At 35.8% G+C, this 19,175-nt stretch overlaps 1 protein-coding gene across 2 annotated transcripts in view; it reads right to left on the reverse strand.

Annotated features, from left to right (window-relative positions):
* NSMAF (neutral sphingomyelinase activation associated factor) overlaps positions 1-19,175 on the reverse strand; it is a 38,050-nt gene that overhangs the window by 8,086 nt on the left and 10,789 nt on the right. For both annotated transcript variants that reach the window (XM_051612739.1, XM_051612740.1), the window contains exons 3-22: positions 19,079-19,157; positions 18,919-18,986; positions 18,792-18,828; positions 15,898-15,948; positions 13,486-13,557; positions 13,061-13,108; positions 12,886-12,938; positions 12,244-12,373; positions 11,222-11,293; positions 10,264-10,372; positions 7,633-7,809; positions 6,702-6,781; positions 5,216-5,306; positions 5,058-5,121; positions 4,901-4,952; positions 3,750-3,870; positions 3,309-3,440; positions 2,848-2,890; positions 2,218-2,381; positions 715-823 (exon numbers count right to left, since the gene is read on the reverse strand). In XM_051612739.1, the coding sequence (XP_051468699.1) occupies positions 715-823; positions 2,218-2,381; positions 2,848-2,890; positions 3,309-3,440; positions 3,750-3,870; positions 4,901-4,952; positions 5,058-5,121; positions 5,216-5,306; positions 6,702-6,781; positions 7,633-7,809; positions 10,264-10,372; positions 11,222-11,293; positions 12,244-12,373; positions 12,886-12,938; positions 13,061-13,108; positions 13,486-13,557; positions 15,898-15,948; positions 18,792-18,828; positions 18,919-18,986; positions 19,079-19,157 (1,752 nt within the window). The remainder of the gene's footprint in view (positions 1-714; positions 824-2,217; positions 2,382-2,847; positions 2,891-3,308; positions 3,441-3,749; positions 3,871-4,900; positions 4,953-5,057; positions 5,122-5,215; positions 5,307-6,701; positions 6,782-7,632; positions 7,810-10,263; positions 10,373-11,221; positions 11,294-12,243; positions 12,374-12,885; positions 12,939-13,060; positions 13,109-13,485; positions 13,558-15,897; positions 15,949-18,791; positions 18,829-18,918; positions 18,987-19,078; positions 19,158-19,175) is intronic.

A 19,175-nucleotide genomic window follows, 5' to 3' on the forward strand; every position in this document is an offset into this window, starting at 1 on the left:
GTTTCTTTTCTAGACTGGGTTACAGTCACCAAGAAGGTAATTGCACTCAAGGTAGTAAGAAATCCTCCTACTAGTCCAGCCACTAGGACAAGGGAGAGGGCAAAAGGAAAATCTGTCCTTTAAAATACAGCAGCTGTTTTTCATCTTTCAGTATTTCCAAAGTTCACCTGAAGTGCCCCTGCTGACTCATGGCTCTCCAGGATTCCATCAGAACAGTAGTTTGGTACCTGGATTCACTGAAAACCTGTAGCTGCAGACTCGGCAAACTGCTTATACAGCAGCAGCTCAAGGCTTACAGTAGTTGAACTTAACTGATTTAATCCTTAAAATCAAATTAGATGAAAAAGAAGATAGATCTTCTGGGAGTTATAAATTAATAAATGGAAGTCTTTACCTAGCTGCTGCTGTCACGGGTTTAGAAAAGGGTAAGCAATATCTGCTTCAGGTACTAAAAAGATAATTAACTTAGCTCTAGGTGTACATAAGAAACAAATGAAAAGAAAAAACAAATCTTCAAGCTGACAAATACCTTTTCTGGATCGATAACCCATCATCACACTCCAACTCATCTTGTGTAATCAACTCAGTGAGCTGTCTCACAAAAAAAAGTACATACCTTAAACCCTAACCCGTAATTCAGACTGACACACAGATACTTCTCCCTTTCCCCCCCAATTAAATAAAAAAGTTTTGACTGTGAAAAATAGTACCTACTCTTTGTGAATTTTATATTTCTCCTCTAATTTGAGTTTGGCAATATTGTTCCAAGCAAGTGTTATACTTTCTTCTGTCAAATCTTCAAATGATTCTTCATTTGGAGAAACTGCAATAAAATGTCACCATAAAGTTTAATCAAACACAAAATAGAAAGATAGATTTCAAATACCTAGGTAGCTGAAGTTGCAAAAATTGAAACTGCAATAAGAAAGTATAGAAATCATGCAGAATTCCAGGAATAGGAATTTTCAGTTAATGCAGAGGGTGACATGATTACTACCTTCTTTCCAAGTCTCTTCTTGAATGCATAGGCTTACACAGTCAAAAATACAATTTTTCTCCTAAAACTAGGGGTTTTAAACTGAAGACTTCACAAAATACGTTTCAGAAATTGAAAAAGCAAACAAAAAAACCTCCTGAAAAACAAACAAACAAACAAAAACTTTTCTGGAGCAATGTTTTGGTGTTCCATTGAGATGTCAAGAGCTTTCCAAATGGAAAAGTACCAGAAAAGCCATCTACTGCTGCAATACAGCATGTGCTTTTATATTGCATTCTGCTATAAATGCCATGACTTCATTTCACTGCACCGTTGTAAAGGTTAAGGCATAAAAAATGCAACTAAATTGAGATGATTACATGTCAATTGCACATTATTACCACCATATACAGCCTTCAAAGCCACTCTTGCCATTTGGATGCTACAAGTTGCCATGCTAAGTAGCACTCATTTTCATTTCTCTGCTTAAAAATGAAAGCTATCAAAAGGTAAGTGAACTGAAGACAACCAATTGAGAAAAATCTGTGTGATACCTGGGCTGAAGATTCAGTCCAATTTATAGTAGACCACTACACATATGATGAGGATCATAGCATCTTAAGTTTCAGAAGAATGGTCTAAGTTCCACATTGAACAGAAGCCTGTGATGGCATTACATGTCCTTTTCTTGAAGAAAGTTATTCAATCAACATTGTCCCTACAGTATGTAGGGAAAACAAAGTAATTTCTTTACAGATTTTCATTCAAGTCACAGAAAAGGAAAAAAAAATTCAGATTCTTAATTTAAGCTCATAGGGTTTATTTATACCAAGTTAATTCATCACCCCAAAGACATCCCTGTTCAGAAACTGAACAAATCTTTATATCACTTAGAATGCCTGCAGATACGGCCACTGAAGCTGCTGTCTTATCAGATTAATTTTGAAGCGTCATGATAGGCCAGGGACAAGAACCCTCCCACAGCTCCAAAAGCAGAGGTTGAATAGTCCCAGAGGAGACCACTGGAACAGAAGGCAAAAATTAAGGACAACGCCTGTTTTTTCAAATTTGAAACTGGTCTTGCCAGTTTTTCTTAAAAAAGTTAGTTTGTGCCTTTTTTGAGTTGGCTTGCAGGGAAAGTGGCCAAGGGAGCTGTATAATGAGATCCTGTGAGAAAAAGCTAGAGAACTTCTCAAAATTAGAAATCCATTACATCATCAGTTTATCTGTCATACGTTTACCTGGAGACTCAGTTATGGAAACACTGTGACTAGATGTTCGAGACAAGCTTTTCAACTTCGGCATAATCCTTCGGGGATGAGGAACTGTAAACAACTGCTTTGGCGTCTGTCCAAACTCCAAGATTTGTGTCAGCAGAGCTACTTTTTCATTGGGGTCCATAATACTTTACAAAAACAAGATACGTAATTAAGCCCAGTCGATGAGTACTTTCTTTTCCTCCCCTCCCCTGAAAGCATGGACCTGCATGTGTAGTTACTACACCATTACAGGCCATTACAAATTCTTACAGAAATTATTTACTGCAGACAGAATGGACAGTCATATGACAGCTTCATAATTTTGTTTATGTACGATGACACTTTGCTCATCAATTAAAAAAAAAAACAACAAGCAACAACACAACAAAGCAATTTCACAAAAGCCAGACTGAAGAAATGCTAAAGTAACAATTTTTCAGTACATGCTAAAAATGACACTCTGGTGCTGGTTCTCTGCATATTTGGGAGTATAACATGAAGAGCTACACTGTTCACATACAGAGTGCTTTTACAGCCAGCAGAGAACCTGGGGGGATACTGAGAAATTTAGCTAACTGCTTTAACCCAAACATTCTGATTCTTTTCAATTACCTGTTTAAATCCACTCCTCCTTCGTAAGTTAATGGGTGAAACACTGGAAAAAAATAAGTTTATTTGTAAAATGTAAATATACAAGGCTATTTTCTTTATCTTGCATTACTATTTTAAAAAGTTTAATTTTTTACTCAACTTGGCTATATTTAAGCAAATAAACAATTCAGCAGGCTATAGAATTTGAAATCTTGTGTTTTAATCCTGGGCTTCTTACCTGAAATAAATTTAGGATTTCTAAGAGATCCACTTAAAGTTTCAAAAGAAATCAGTTATTCTAGAAAGGAAGGATGACTTATTTAAGCTTCATCAAATACCTGCCCACCCCACCAGTCCCCAGTAAAGAATGAAAAAAAGCATAGTTGCATAATCAGGCATTACAGATATGTTGTTATTTACCACTCATGCTTAATTAAAGCTTCTTTTTTGTTTTGCTGTTTCTGTAAATAGTATATATTTACCATTGTGAGCTGCAACTGCTTCACTGCCTTTCTGCTTGTAGCCAAATATTATGTCAATCCATTCATGAAGATGTTCTGATACATACTGACTTTCTAAAGCCTCTTGGCTCTTCTGAAGAAAGTCATCAGGACCTGGTAAGAGAAAGGTAAATTAAAGGAAAAGTTATCCCATTCAGTATTAGTGTCCATCTCTGCTCCTCTTCTTTCCTGAAAAAGCAGCTAAACAAAAAAAAAAACAAAACAACAAACCCCAACCCCAACACTCCACACCAAAGCTCAAATGTGCTGAAAAAATGAAATGCAATTATTAATTGTTAATGGTTTGAAGTAAAAATTCCTTCAGAAGAAACTAGAAGTGGCACTTTTGAGAGAAGAACTGCCATCCCACGAATCTAGATCCTCTTGAACTATTCATAACACAGGAAGTTTGATTATTATTACCTGATGCCCAAGGAGGAAGCTCTACATCTTCAACCATTTTTCCACCCTGCCGTTTTCCCAAGTCCAACTTCAAACTGTTTACTAGAAAACTAGAATCATTTTCATAAAATTCTGGAATCAACTGGAAGAAAAAAAAAAAAAAAGAAGAAAGGAAGTTTTGAGATTAGTTTTGATCACCTAAGTAGAATACAGTCAGTAAAAACTGATAAGTTATACAAGTTCCTATGTCAAGCCCTAAAGTCGAGTAGTAAAATTTTCTAGGCTTTCTTCTCTGCCAGTAAAGAGGCACTGGAAACTTCTTCCCATTATGCTTCCAACTACTTTTAGGCTTCTTTACTACCTACAAGGCAATTTTCTGAGCTAAACTGAGAATGACATAAACATTTTTAACATGTTAATGTGTGACATAAGAATCTACTTTACAGAGTATCGTCAGAACACTAATTGCATAGCTACCTTTGCATTTTGAACATATCAGTTAAGTGTCAAGAAGAAGAAATTAGAATAAAACTAGAATGATGGCAAAAGTTTCAGAAGTCTATTATTTAAAGACGACCATAGCTAACCAATCTTAATACTACTACCATTAACTATAGATTTTTTTTAAGGTATCACTATATTAAACTCCTTTATCAATGAAGCATTATTTAACAGCACCCATTATTTGCAATTAATAGTTCTCAATATATTCTACAAGATATGGATTCTACAGCACTCAAAAAACTAAGATAAAACTTCTAGAGTTTAACCTCTCCAGATGTACTGTTGTAATACAGCCAAATCCTTATGACATTCCAGCAGACGATACATAAAATTGCATCTTTTCAGCCTTAATCCACTCTGACAATTCCCACTTATTTCAATAACATTTTCACGATGACACTTCTGTTAAACTAAAGTCAGAAAGCAGACACAGACAAGTAATCATGGAATTACAGAGAAGGAAGTTAAAAATGTTGAAGGATTAATAAAACATATCTAACAGCCTTGAAAAACCCACACACAACTAAAAACCACAAACAGCAAAACAGAAACCCAACCAAATACACCCCACCACTACCCAAAAATTCTAAAATCAGCATAAAACATCAGGGAACGGAAAGCTTAGCACAGACACCAAGGATGACTTGAGTAATTTTCCAGTCACTTACCTCTTTGAAATCTGTTGCACCATCCAAACAGTTTTTCCAGGTTTCTGCAAGACTAGATACCATATGTTAATCACACATTTGTTAAAAAACTATTTAAGACTTTACACTCCCCTGATGCACATTTTAAAACAACACCAACCTAGTTATAGAAACAAACCTGTTGAACATTCTGTCAGCGTGATCAAACTTTCCATTCTGCAGACAGAGCATGTATTCTGGAGCTAAGGAGACAGAAAAAAAATCATCAGCTTGTTCCATACCTTGACCACACCAGAGGTAACTGTCTGCTCAGAGAGAATGTAGAAGCTGCCTTACCAACTCTAACGAGATAAAACAAAACATAACCCGGAGATGAATAATGGCTCCCATACATGAACTTGGGCTCTGGCATTTCCTGATAACGTGTCTGCAACATAGGAAGAAATAAGAGAGGTCTGTTTAAAAATCAGCACTCCTACTTTACTTCAATATTGACTACACTTTTTTTTAGGGACCACTCTCAATTTTTTTTGTGCATTTTTTTTTTCTTCTAACAATAAAATAAACTCTAAGTTCTAAAAACCATGAAGCTTTAATCAGATCTGTAAATTAATAAGGCAAAAAAGTTGTTACATCCTAACATCCTGAATTAATCAGGTTTTCAGCTTTTTTTCCTCTCACTTTCACATGTAACTGCAATGACTCACCTTCAGAGGAGTGCAAACAAAAACTTCCTTTTTCTTTCTCACATGAAGTTTAATAAGAGTACAGAAGAACATACTGAGTTAACTAATCTGGAAGATCCCGTTCTGTCTGAACACTACCCCTAAAATCTACCATTATCTAAATAAAATTACTTTTTCTGCAGTAGTATGAGGCAGGTAATAGCTCGAGGAAACAGTCAGATATTAGAGACAAAACTTTATTTACTGTTCTTGAAAACATAATATTATGGTCTCACCTTAGGAAGCTTTATGGTTTTGAAATATTTAATCTTTCCTTTTTTTTTTTTTTTTCAAGATAATGCAGTTACTCTGGCAATATTATTTTTTTCCTCATTCTTCATTAAGAACTAATAAAGGTTCCAAAACATTAAATACAGCTAGGTTGTGTAAATTATTTTAGAATAATCAACTACCATAGGAGACAATTATTTCATACAAAGTATTAGAAGCCAAGAAACTGAGGACATTCTAATCCTGTAACTATGTGCCTGATTGCTTACAAAAAGAAAGCCTGACTACTTTAGAAAATTGAAAAAGTGTGTGCACTTCTAGCTGCACGTGGAAATTTCAAGTTGATGCACTGATCTCCATGGATCCAGATTTCCTCCCTTTGAAGTACTTTCCCTAAAATTGAGCATTTTTATTAAATGGAAGCAGTTCTCTACTACTTTGTCTTGTTTAATTCATACACGTATTTATGCATTATGCATTTAAAATCACTGGTCTTGAAGTTTTGTATTTCCATGTATTTTTACAGCATCTCAGTGCCTGCCATACAAATGCAGTTAAAGTAGTTAAATGGATTTGGGGGTTTTATTTTAAAAGTGAATTAAAACATTTAAAAGCATATAGATATGAAATGGTATTAAGAGGAAACTGATTCAAATAATTTTAAACTAATACTGACAAAATCAATACTGATGAAATCAAGCTGCAAATAAACGTTGTATGTTTATAGTTAAGATTGCTTCTGATAAGGTTAATAGTTAGCTTTAGACAGCCACATAATTCTCAAAGCTTGCTTGACAAAATTCCTCTTCTTCCCAGTACATACAAGGCACAAAACGAGCAGCACATAAAAAACAAGATATACATACCAATAGCCTATCCAGCCTTTCCTTATTCAGGGCACCAATTGGTTTACTAAGGTCACGGAATGTTTCGGGCTTTGTCAGATCTAAAAAAACCATAGTTAGACTCTGTGCATTCTACTACACAGAAAAGTACTCTAATCAATATTTAAAAACAAAAGAAAAAACATCCTCCATAAAGCACTTACTAAATCAAAAACCAGAATCCCTCCAGTAATTTCCTCTAGAAATGAATAATTTCTTAAGAATTAGTAGTTACATGTACATGACAGTGATTATAGCTACCATCACCTAGTGAATTCAGGTTCTGTTACCTGAAGCACAAAAGCAGCTGGTATTGTCTTCTTCCTACTCACTAACTATTCTGTCAGGCTACAGTTAAGTCCCATCAAACAATCAGGATTCAAGTGTTTGAGTGGGTGCTGATGAACACCATGAGATTTCTCTACTCCTTGTAGAGGGACACAATCCTCAAAAGGACAAACTTTTCAACACAAACTTGATTAAGGCCCTTAACAAAATTTAGGCACAAGCAAGCCTTGTTAGCCTCTTCCTTTCAATTTGCAATGCTAAGAATTGTAAAGAACACCTGGATTCTATACATTTCAATGCATCTACTGTTTCTATAAAAAGCCATTTTCCTGGCTCTTTTGCATTTATTGGAATCACAGGAAGTCTTTGATTTTCAAAGTTATCAAGCAGATGCTTGGTACATACTCTGTATGTGAAGAGTGAAATATTTAACAGAAAAAGGTCGGTATTTTGTCCACTGAACGCCAGAGGAAGGGTAAAGTGCAGAAGAAAACATCCAATACCACTAATGCCAGGTGCATACTGTCATATCATGAACTTTAAGCAGCATGAGACCCCCCCCACCCCTGAGAAATTTCAGGTTGGACATTATGATGCACTAAGATGCCTTTTCATATACACATACCTAATACTGAACTAGAGTAGTCTGCTATGATCCAGGGAAACACAGGATACTGGGAGAGATCATTGCAGCTTCTATCAGCCAAATTGTTGAGATGAAGAAGATACTGGTAATTTGATATATGTCCTCGCTGCCATTGCAACATATAACTTTCAGCTGTATGCTCTGTTATATGATTTTCTAAAAGAAAAGCAAACATTTAGAATTTTAAGGTTTGGAGTTCCACCTCCAAGTTATACTGTGATTAACATTGTGCTAGGTACTATAAAATAATTAAGGGCAAAAGAACAAGTCAGAATTAAGTGGTAACTTCGTGTTTCAATAACTACCATACTTTATACGTTTTTAAGGATCTGTTCAAACAGGCCTAAATTGCATTGGGCAAAAAAGAAAACAAAATACAAAAAGAACATGGCAAAGGAGTGCTGAAAGCACACACAGAAATAATGGATGGGAAAGAATTTAAACATTTTTGGAGGTATACAGAAATATTTACAGACCATGAACAACTCATCTGGCAATCAGGAAACCTTTAAGATTTAAAATTTCTAGAAGCAGTTCTGCTAGATTAAAGAAAAGAATAAATAAATGTTCCTGCTGGACAACTAAGGATGTCCACTAACAATGACTTGTGGAAAGAAGTCATACATGTATGTAAACAGAACCACTGAAATAGAGAGAATAGAGGAAAATGAAACTTGACAATAACTCAGGAAAGTAGGAATTACACCTCTGAGGTTTCTGTATGAAGCATTAGGCAGGGGCTCAAGAAATTCAAAACTGCACTACTCTTCAGTTGACAGCTATAATGCAAAGGTATGCTGCTGGACAACAACATGACCTGGGAATATTGATTTCATTCTGTCTCTCCAGCCTAAATTGAAACTAAAGAGTCTTGTTATCTTACACTGTCCTCTGTATGGCAGGTCTATCAAGAGAAATGGGGTAGTTTTGCACTGCTTGTTGTTTCTTGTTGTTTTTTGTTTAGTTGGTTTTTTATATGGTTTGTTTTTTTCTAAATTGTTCCTTCCATTGCTTCAGTGTACAACTCCTTGGCAAGTGCCTGAAAGCAGAATTGAAGGACTGCAACTGTAGCACAACAGCAAGAAAACATCCAATCATCAAATAATCACAGTGAAACCACATCCTTACCATACAAAGCATTACACAACACACTTCCGTGTCCTTGTTTTACTACATCTCTGTTACAGGCCTATTTAAAAGTCTTTAAATAGCTTTTAACACCACTTGCTGCTGAAGGCTGCAACACAAAGCTAAAGAATTAGGACTTCTATGGAACATCTAATTCTTCCAATATTATCACTAAAATTATTAACTAGAAATGAAGAAATTCAGATTAGGATATGGTGAACCTCTATTTTAGTTCAGCATAGGGTGGAAAAACATACTCCAGTCCTCCCTTCACCTTAGTACCTTAAATTCTGCAAGTAAAATGTGTTAGCATTTTCGTAGAGAGGATTTTCTGCTGTCAGAGACAACTACTGAGGTGCTCCAAATATATATAGAGAAAGGGCTAATCCCTTTTTATTTCTAAGCTCTAACAACATCATCATCATCTGCATCTTGAGTTTTCATCTTTGAAAGTTATCCAGAAAACAAAGTCTGGAGCAGGGCAACAGCATTCATTTTATTCAATAACAAAGAATATCAAAAGAATATCACATCAGAATCTATTTCCTTTTCAAAAGGAAAATCTAACAGTTTAAATGCTTCTCAGGGGAAGTGATTGTTCCTCTGTGGCCTTTGCTTTGTGAAGTGGGGAAAATGTCAACTGATACTTAGGTAAATTAATTAAAATAGAACTAGAAGTCTGGCACAGTAACAAGCTAGTTCAAAATTTACATAAACACTTTAAATATTGTCAGTAAACATGAGTTTCAACGCTTCAGTTGTAGTAACATTACAGAAAAACTATCAGCTTTTCCCCCTTGTTTTTCCAGCACACACTGTAGGGTCTTGAAAAAATTTCTGTTCATGATCTGCAAAATATATGTATAATTTTCCAGCAATTAATGCATACAAGATTTAATAAAATTGAGAATTTAACCATTTCAGAATAGTAATTTTTATCAATCACTGCTAAGACTGAGAAAAGGTCAAATGTTGGTGTCTGCACTGGAAATCCATCTACAAGAACTTTCTTGATAGGATTTTTACTTGGACTTAACCCGGGATCAGGGGGATCCACCCACAAATTGGTGTATATTCTTTCAGCTGAGTGGATCTTACCTTCTCTTTGCTTTGAAGACCAAGCATTTAATGTTTTTTTGGAGGGTTTGTGGTTTGTTGTTTCGTTTTTTTTTTTAAACTTGTTTGCTTTCAGGGTTGTTTTTTTCGGGTGTGTGGGGGGGTGGGGTTGGTCACTTTTTAAATATGAAGTTTCAAATCAGAAGATTCAGTTTCACCTTAATAATGGTATCTTAGCATTCACACTCAGGTCTTCAAGCAAAACCAGAATATACGCGATTTTGCAACATTCATTCTGAACTTTGCTTACATTTATAAAAAAAATTTAGGGCTAGTTCATCTTCCCACAAATCAAGAGAGCAACACCCAAACAAGTTTCCTCTCACAAGGCACTATGGTCTAAATTAATAAATATATACTGCAAACCTATATATGTTGCAATAAGGAAATAGAGCTCATCTCGGTCTTGATAGTTGTAGAATTTCAAGTAGATGTCAGAACATAAATCATTTTCTGTGCAAAATACTTCAAGTCCCTTAGAAGTTAAAGGAGAAGAAAAAGTAAATTAGTGCAATTATTGACAAGCTGTAGTATTTATTTTTTAATGGAATGTTTCATATCTAAAACTTAAGGCTCTGAACTAGGTAGCAGTTTTGCCCACAAAGTCTAATATTTTCATCTTTCCCATTTTCAATCATAAAAGCATTCAGCTTACACCTAACTGAGCAAATAGCTTTATAACTGTCCATAGATTGGCTCTGTCTGGATTGATTAAGCACAGGTAACATACTTTTTTTGTCCCAAGTGAATGAACTGAGGCAAGGAGTTAAACACCTTTTTAGTTTAAATGTGCTTTGAGGCAAAAATTCTGCTCAAGACTGAAATTCCAGTGGAAACACCAAAAGCATACCACTGAGGTTCCACTGCAGCACTCTCATCATCCCTCAGTCATGTACTGGGACTCATCACTCCACATTAGTCTCAATCTGAAACAGTGATCAAGCTCCCTCCATGAATCAATCCAGAGAGAAAAAACACCAGGAGAGAGCAATTCATTCTATCGCAAGATAGGTGTTTGAAATAAATGGAATTAATTGCCCCCTGGAGGTAGTCCTTTCTCCCTTCCCCTACACTGACTGCTTATGAAAGAAATTTTTCATCTTTGACAGGGTTCACTTTTCCTGTTTTTATCTTTTCAACAACACAGGGAACCAAACCACTTAAAAACCAGAAAGGATCTTTGAGTGCTGTTCATTACTTAATCCAGAGTTTTCAAAACCATGTAACTTTTACTTAATGATGCACACAATTTCAGCTGGTCATTTTCAGAAACAATATATACAGCAAGACATAAAAAAAAATAATAATAAAAACTTGAGCTTACCAGTGGCATTAGCCCGTGTCTTCTTTTGTAGATGCGACGCACATTTTGCAGTGTTATTTGGACTACTGGTTTCTGTGGGGCACAAGGGAGGGGAAAGAAAAGATGGAGATATTCTAGAAGGTGTATGTTCTTCTACATTAGCCTCCCCATTCAGTTCGAAGTTTCTTTTGACTAGAGATACTAGCAATATGAATATCCAACCATGTCATTTTGGCAGTGGAACAGTGGTGCTAAGCACTTATGTTAAAAAAAGGAAGCTTATCTTTGCTGTCTGTTCTTGTCTGAGTAGCCAAGCAGTTTAAGAATAAATAAGGAATAGTGTATTATCACCCGAGTCTGTCGCCAGTTACAATAATTATGCAAGAGAGCGGCAGCGACCAAGAAACCCTATGAAAAATAACGAAGTCGTTGGGCTGCTGGGCAAACTGTTTGCCAATGGTGCCACCCGGTGGATGAAAATTGAATGGCATTTTGTCATCAGCTGTGAAAACATTTTCCGTGTCTGGACGTACTTTTAGCATATCAGTGTCTTTGCTAAGACTATCGCTGCTATTTCTGTGACAAAGTTCTAAAGCAGTCTGCGACATGCACTCAGTTTTCCCCTGGAGAAAGAAATGTTAAGCTTAACAGAAAACCTGTTTAAGATCTTTCAGTATAAACTAAATGTATATTAAGCTCTCATTAGGTCAGAAGAGCATCACACAGTAAGATTATGAAATTTATCTTAAACGAAATGTAACAAAAAAGTGATCTTTAAACATTAATAGTGAATGAGCAAAGGACATTTTGTGCTTTGGCAGCAGGAGGTCAACTTCAAGCAAGTTAGCATAGAATAAAGCCTCAGAAGTAGAGATGCATTAAATGCGGCAGAGCAGCACAGATCAAAGGAACACTAAGGAGTTTTGGACTGTAACTGAAAATAGTCCATGTGCATTTAGGAGGAATAATACAGAAAATGAAAACTGTCCACTAGAGGGGCAGTGTGCTCACATCGAATGCAAGACCATCTATGAGGCACTTACAGGATATCCATTAAGAGGCTGGAAGTACAAGTTAGCATCAGTAACACACACATGCCCTGGATTAGTCACCAGTGGTGTCACCATTTCTGCTTTACATTCCATTTGCTGCGTTTCAGAAATGCTTTGAAATCTACAAGTGAAAAAAGGGAGTAAGTTTACCTCCAGCTCTTTTTTAGGTAGACCTACCCAATACTCTTTAGAAAGGTTTTAGGTTAGCATATAACCTCGGGACATCAGAATGGGGAGTTCACTTAGCCTATTTTAGACATTAAGAAAATTCTTTGTTAAGACCTTTAGTTTAATAGGCACTCCAGAAAGGAAAATTGATACATTCTGCACCAGTCTGAGCAGTAAGCCAGTTAGCTTTTCTATACAGACCTTTATTTGGCATATACTGATGCCCAATTTGCAACAAATTCATAGATAAACAGAACAGTTTGCAGAGAAATAAAAAAATTAACACTATCATCTTCACAACACAGAGTTTCCTGTTTTCCATTCCAGATGGTTTAGAATACAAAGAAGCTAATTGTCTGAATTAGAGAGCTTATGCTGCCCCCAAAAGCACCTATTAAGTACTGATGCAGTAATCAACCAACAAGCTGAAAGTAATTTCCCCGTAGAAAGTGATTAGAAAGATACCTGTTTTTATCAAATGAAGTTCTAGCCAAGCGCGATTGCAATATAGCAGTTATCTAATGTGGGGGAGAAAAAAGTTCACATGGTCTATGATTCAAAGGCAATAAGAATTTCATTATTAAACAGTAGTATCAATTTCATTATTAAACAGTGATGTCATAAATAATCAGATAATTACCATGGCAGCTTGATCTCCCATCTTATCTAGACAAGAAGCCCTGTAAAGCTAAAGAACAATGAGCTTTAAGTGAAACAGCACAGAGATCTCCCACACAGCTCAGAAGTCAATAGAAACTGGGAGGGCTTTAGCATTCTTGGTGACAGAGCACTAAAAGAGCTATTATTATTTCTTTTTAAGGTAGGACATGTTTGTTCATTGCTACTGTCACCTCATTACTTTGTCTATATACTACCACACCATACACAGTAAAAGCTAATATGTGTAGATTACAACAGCTGTCAGAACTAGATGCTGTGTTCAACTGCTGCATTTTAAAAGCAGATACTTCAAGATTTTACTTTGAGGATATATTTAAAGAAAGCTCTCCATTAAAGACTAAAAAGATGCTGTGATGCACGTAACAATAGCAATTAACCACATACCTGATGCAGAGTCTGCACAACATCTCCTAGTTTCCCAGCAACATCCAGTTGGAATAAGTGTTCTGTTTTACCCTAAAATCAAAAATGAATTTAATACAAATGAGTTTAAAATAAGGCCCAGTAAAAAAGCCCAAACAATAGAACAAAAAAAAATAATATCCAAAACAACAATGAAAAACAAACCCAAAACAAATATAGCCAAAATACTCTAAAACCTGGTCAAAATATGCTTTCAAAGGCTGCAGCATACCTGAAACATTCCAAAGGTAGATGTTAAACCTGTTTGGTTTTTGTTGTGCTTTTTTTTCTTTACAAATGCTATTTTCCTTGTGGTAAGCTCTTTGTGCAGTATTTAGTCTGTTATTTAAGACAATGCAACCTAATAGCTTCAAACTGAATAGAATAACAGAGTGTAAATATCAGGAAATGAAGAACTAGTACCTGCTCTATTTTAATATCAGGTAAACATAAGTAAATACAGAACTAGTAAATGCTGTGTTACATTTAAGCAGCTACTGCACATCTTTTAGAGACAAGATACATACCCATCAAATCTTTAAAGTCTCGGCTATAAAAGTTATCATTCTCCTCTACACAGTTTTGAGCTGAAAATATCAGCTAAGTGTTATTTCATAGTACACACTTCTGGTTTTGACTTAAGTTTATTAAAAGTATGTCCATGGATCAACTAATATTAATTCTTAGACATAACTCATATATAGCAAAGGATCCCTTGATGTCCCCTGATGGTAGTATAAAATTGTTTCAACACATTTCTGTAGCGTTCTGTAATTTCTCAGGATAAGACTTCAAAATAATAAAACTGATCAGTATGACTACAACAAGACATGGATCACTTGGATTAATTTAAAACTGAAGGAAAGAAGATATGGAAATCTAGATGAGCTTCAGTATTACATGTGTGATTTTAGCTGAAATGAGAGCAATCCAAGACGAAAGCAAACTTCAAAGAAGTAAACACAGCTGGCATTAAGGGAAACAAGAAATTCAGTAGTATTTTAGATAAAAGCCTTGTAACATTTCACCCAGAGCATCATTTTCCTTCAACAGGGAAAGCACAGCTCTCAGAAATCCTAGTGGATAGTCTGCAAGGATTGCTTACTGCCACCAATGTAAAAGCTATTGTGAGCAGCTCTTTCTGTAGCTCTCCAGCCACATGCAAAGGCATCAGCTCAGTATTTTATAACTGATCTGAAACAATAGATGCAAGAGATGGAAGATAAAATATACTACCAAATTTCAGCACCCAGTGATGCATCTGGAACTGGCAACGATTCAAGTACAAGATATTAAGAAGCAACAGAAAAAAATCTGAAATTATTGAAGTCAACCTAGATTTCTTGTTTTAATATGCAGAAACATTGCTACACTTTTGTGAAGTAAATTGTAATGTTTAACTGTCAGGAATGTTCAAGGTATGAATGAATCGTGACTCAGGAGAAAATAAAGTGAAAAGCCTTCCAAACAGCCCTTTTCATTATTTTCTTTTTCACTGTGTTGGCAACGTGGTAAGATATTTGTATGATACTTAGTAAGTCTTGCAAATGGATGCAAAACACGACTAGAAAGGGAAAACAAAGACTCAAAGGGAAAACAGATTCCACACCGGAAGAATTAATGGCATAAAGTAAACAACAAAAAAAATTTAAAATCCTAGTTTAAAGACCAATTAAATCACAAAACAAACCCAAAGCAGTCATCTCTTGCCTCTTTGCTGTTCATTACATTAATGCAAATTTACGGACTCCATTATTCTTAAAATTTCTTACTTGAACAAATACGTTGCAAAATATAATTCTGTCTGTTTCAACTATTGGGAAAACCTGGTGTTTAATGACTCTGTGTTTTCGTTTTGTGTTTCTCTTAACCCACCTCAAATTCCAGGTGAAAAACCTTTACTTCTGTGTTTTGAAGCCTCCAGGCTCAGAATCAGAGCAGACCCACCCCCTCAACAGAAAGCAACCAGAAGTAAGCTCTGACTTCTGCTGTGAGCAGCCTTTTCTGCCATTTCTTTGAACTGTGAAGTAATCAGCTAGGAAACATAAATTAGCAATCTCTCATCTCAGGTGTGAGCAGAACTGAGGAGAAGCTGTTTAGCCAGGATGCAGTACCCACTGAATACTAGCAGCCAACAGTCAGCTCTGACTCTTGAGCCCATAGAGCTGCACACCAAGGTAAATTGCAAGTGTCCGCTCTGCAGCATGTCCTCCAAGAAATATCATAAACCCATTGTGGAAGAATTCAGACACTTGTTTTATCAATATGCACAACTACTTTTTTCTTTTATTATCATATTCCTCAAATGATAATTACCTTACTCTTTCAGAAATAAGAACCTAAATCCTTGCAAAATATTAGTTTGCTACGAATAGCAAAAAAATATATACTTACTCTTATTGTTTTATAGGGTGCAATAACGTTTCTTTCTTTAATGAGAAAAACCTGAGAGAGTAAGAGATGTTAGTTTCAATGCTTGAAATACAATAAAATAAATCAGATGTACTGATGAACACAAAGCTAAAGAACACTGTTTAAGCAAGCAAAACACTGGGTTGCAATATCCTGCTTTAGCTACCCCAGACAAACTGCAGAAAAACAATGACCTTTTATAGCAGCTAATTGCAAGAGGGGCAAGTGTCCAATTTAGTTCAGAGGCTTACTTACTTATTTAGTTTATTAGTGGGTTTTTATTCTGATCGCATGACCTTCAAGGAGTTTAAAGATTAAAGCCAACACACAGAGCCATCAGTACAATCACAATCAAGGGAAGGATCCTCCCCCTTTTTTCTTCTGATGATTCATGCCCTCAGGGTTCTATCCTGACGGGAATTACCCCACAGAGGCAATTTAACTGCTGATTCTCAAATTAACCCCTTTGTCCAATGCCAAACATTTCGCTTCCAGTTCCAACCTCCATGAACACCCAATTTCTCTCTCATACAACAGCTTTTTTTTTTTTTATTAACAATTTTGTTTCTCTGATGCTATTCATACATCTGAGAGGATCTTCCCTCCCCAAAGCCCACATGAAACTATTCTCCTTCTTCAGAACATTCTCACACTTCTTACAGAAAGACTTGACTGCTAGCACATTGTTTTTTAGGTATCATGTGCTGTGTGAAAGATAACTCAGGAATAACTTGTGGGTTTGCTTTTTTGCTAGGGGAGGCTCCAACCTGCTAAAGCTCAGGCCTGAGTGTAAGACTCTACATTTGTTAACTGCACAAGACACACTGGAATGCACTACCAACTGTCTTCTACTTCATGGTCCAAGAGACTTGGCTGATCAAAGGGCCTTTTCCAGTTCTTCAATTTGTTTCCTATGGCAAGCACGCCAGCAGCTATACACTCCAAGGCATTGTGGCAGCTGCCTCAAACCTAGAGCAAATACTAAGCTTGCAAGAATAGATGCTGTATCACCCTCTAGCCAGAAGCCTTCTGGCTGGCATCTACAGCCTTCCCCACTTCCCAGTGGGTGACAACAGAGCACCAACAGACACCTTCACCACATGACCACTGACAGCACCTTCCAGCGAGAAGAAAGTGAGTGGTGTGCTTAGAAGTTTTCAAGATCAGTACGCCTCTCTAAGTGCTACACTAAAAAATAATGGCAATCAGTGCCTTTGACCTGACATCAGCTTGTACCAACTTGTAACAGGCCAAATGAGAATAAGAATCAGAGATTCCTGCTTTACGCTCAGTTTGTTCTTCTGTGTGATAAACATTTCTTTACATTGAGAGCCCCAAATTACGTCAAAAAAAGTAGACAATACCAAAAAAATCCAACAAATGGAAGTTGAGCAAAAAACTTTAGCACACTGTACTAATTTCCTATTCTGGAGAATTTTCCCCCAGTTTTATCTAGAGATAACTGAATATAATTCTCCAATTATTACTTCTGTTTGCTGTATTTTATAGCCATTAGTTTCTAAGTTGCCTGTTATGTGAAGCAAAGCTTCTTACCCAGCTATGCGTTTATTTTTTGAGCCTGAATAAAAGGCAAACTTGTTTAAGATGTTCCAATTATACCCTACATGCAGTTTCCTACAAGGAAGAAATTCTACATATACAAAATATTTATAATTAAAAGGTGATTTGTCAGAAGTACAAATAGAGACTACTTTATGCTCAAAACTCCCTACCCCTTTTATACAAAATACCAACACTTTTGCTGCCCAACTATTTCAGGATGTTCCCCCAGAGGTTGCCCCATTGATCTTAGAGGTCTTTTCCAACTTTAATTCTATGTTTCTATGATCCCCAGGATGACAGGCAAGCTAGACATGGGAGCAGCAGGGATTGGACAGTGCTAACCACACTTGCCATTTAAAAAGTTAATTCTCCCTTCCTATGAAATATTTTTATAAACATCTGTTCTTCAGAACATATATTAATTATGTATGGTGGAACAACTGCATGCAACAGTTGTAAATACCTTTTTTAGAAATGATACACAAACTGCCAACACAAAAACCTCAACTACACAATACTCTTCACAGAAGCACTTTCAGGATGAAATGAAATATACCAAGCACTTCACCACAGTTTGCAAACTTCTCCAGCATAGATAATATTAAATGCTTAACTTTGTTTTTTATTGCAAGAGTACTCTACTAAATAAGGCTATCAATTTTAGATACTGTTAAAGACAGATTTTACAAAGATGCTAGAATGTTCAAAAGGATATTTCCCACCTCATCTCTGTTCTTTCCTGAAATGAAAACACGAACATTTTTTGGAAACTTTTTCAGCTTTGCAACACCTATCACCTGTAATTTATCAAAGTTCGAAGTATCTTCCCTTGGATAACGTTAAATATGAACATATCCAAGTTAATGATTAACTCATGATTGAACTTGAACCAAATATTTCAGTACAGCTACTGATTTTTTTTTATTGTCCAATGTTTTCACAAAGCTGAACTGCAAGGATCAAGATGGCTTTGCCATTACAAGTACATGCTGCAGAAAGTAGGAGAAAGCAACACAGCAAGACAAAGATGATTAATAACTAGTTTAATTTCAGTCTCTTCTCTTTCATTCAATTCTAAAATTGCCCTAAGCTCCGTTATAAAATGCACAGTGCAAAAAGTTCACATTATCAAATTAATGATTTAATGAAGTCATTAACAGCATGAAATTTCCAGCATCAACAGCTCCACATTAATACTAAATCTTTGAATCTAATTAGTTTCATTTCCAGTTAACCCCCACCCTATGAGACACCATTAAAGAATGTAAGTTCTCTTATTTATACATAAAGAACTGGTTATATGTGGGTCTTACCTGATTACATAAAACAGAAATCCTTCCAGCTGTATCCCTAAAATGTAAATAAGATATTTGAAGAGATGGGTGTTTCAGCTTTAAAAAGAGTTAAAGACTCTACATACAGCAACTCAAATTCACATACCGTGTGAAAGGCTTATTTGTTTCATTTTCTTCTGGGGCCTTTATACTAATGCAGTCTCTTAGTGGTATCTGCAGCAGGATTTAAGAATACATACTCATTCTTAAAAGGTTTTAAAAGAGAATCTCAAGTTACCTAGAAATTTTAAGGTTGCACTGCTTACCTTGATAATGGGTTGGGTATTATCATCAGGTTCAAAAATTATTGACTTTGAACAGATTTTTAGAGACCCTCTGAATTTTCTAAAAGGTACAATAAAA

Source organism: Apus apus, chromosome 2, assembly GCF_020740795.1.
Source record: "Apus apus isolate bApuApu2 chromosome 2, bApuApu2.pri.cur, whole genome shotgun sequence".
Taxonomy (NCBI): domain Eukaryota; kingdom Metazoa; phylum Chordata; class Aves; order Apodiformes; family Apodidae; genus Apus; species Apus apus.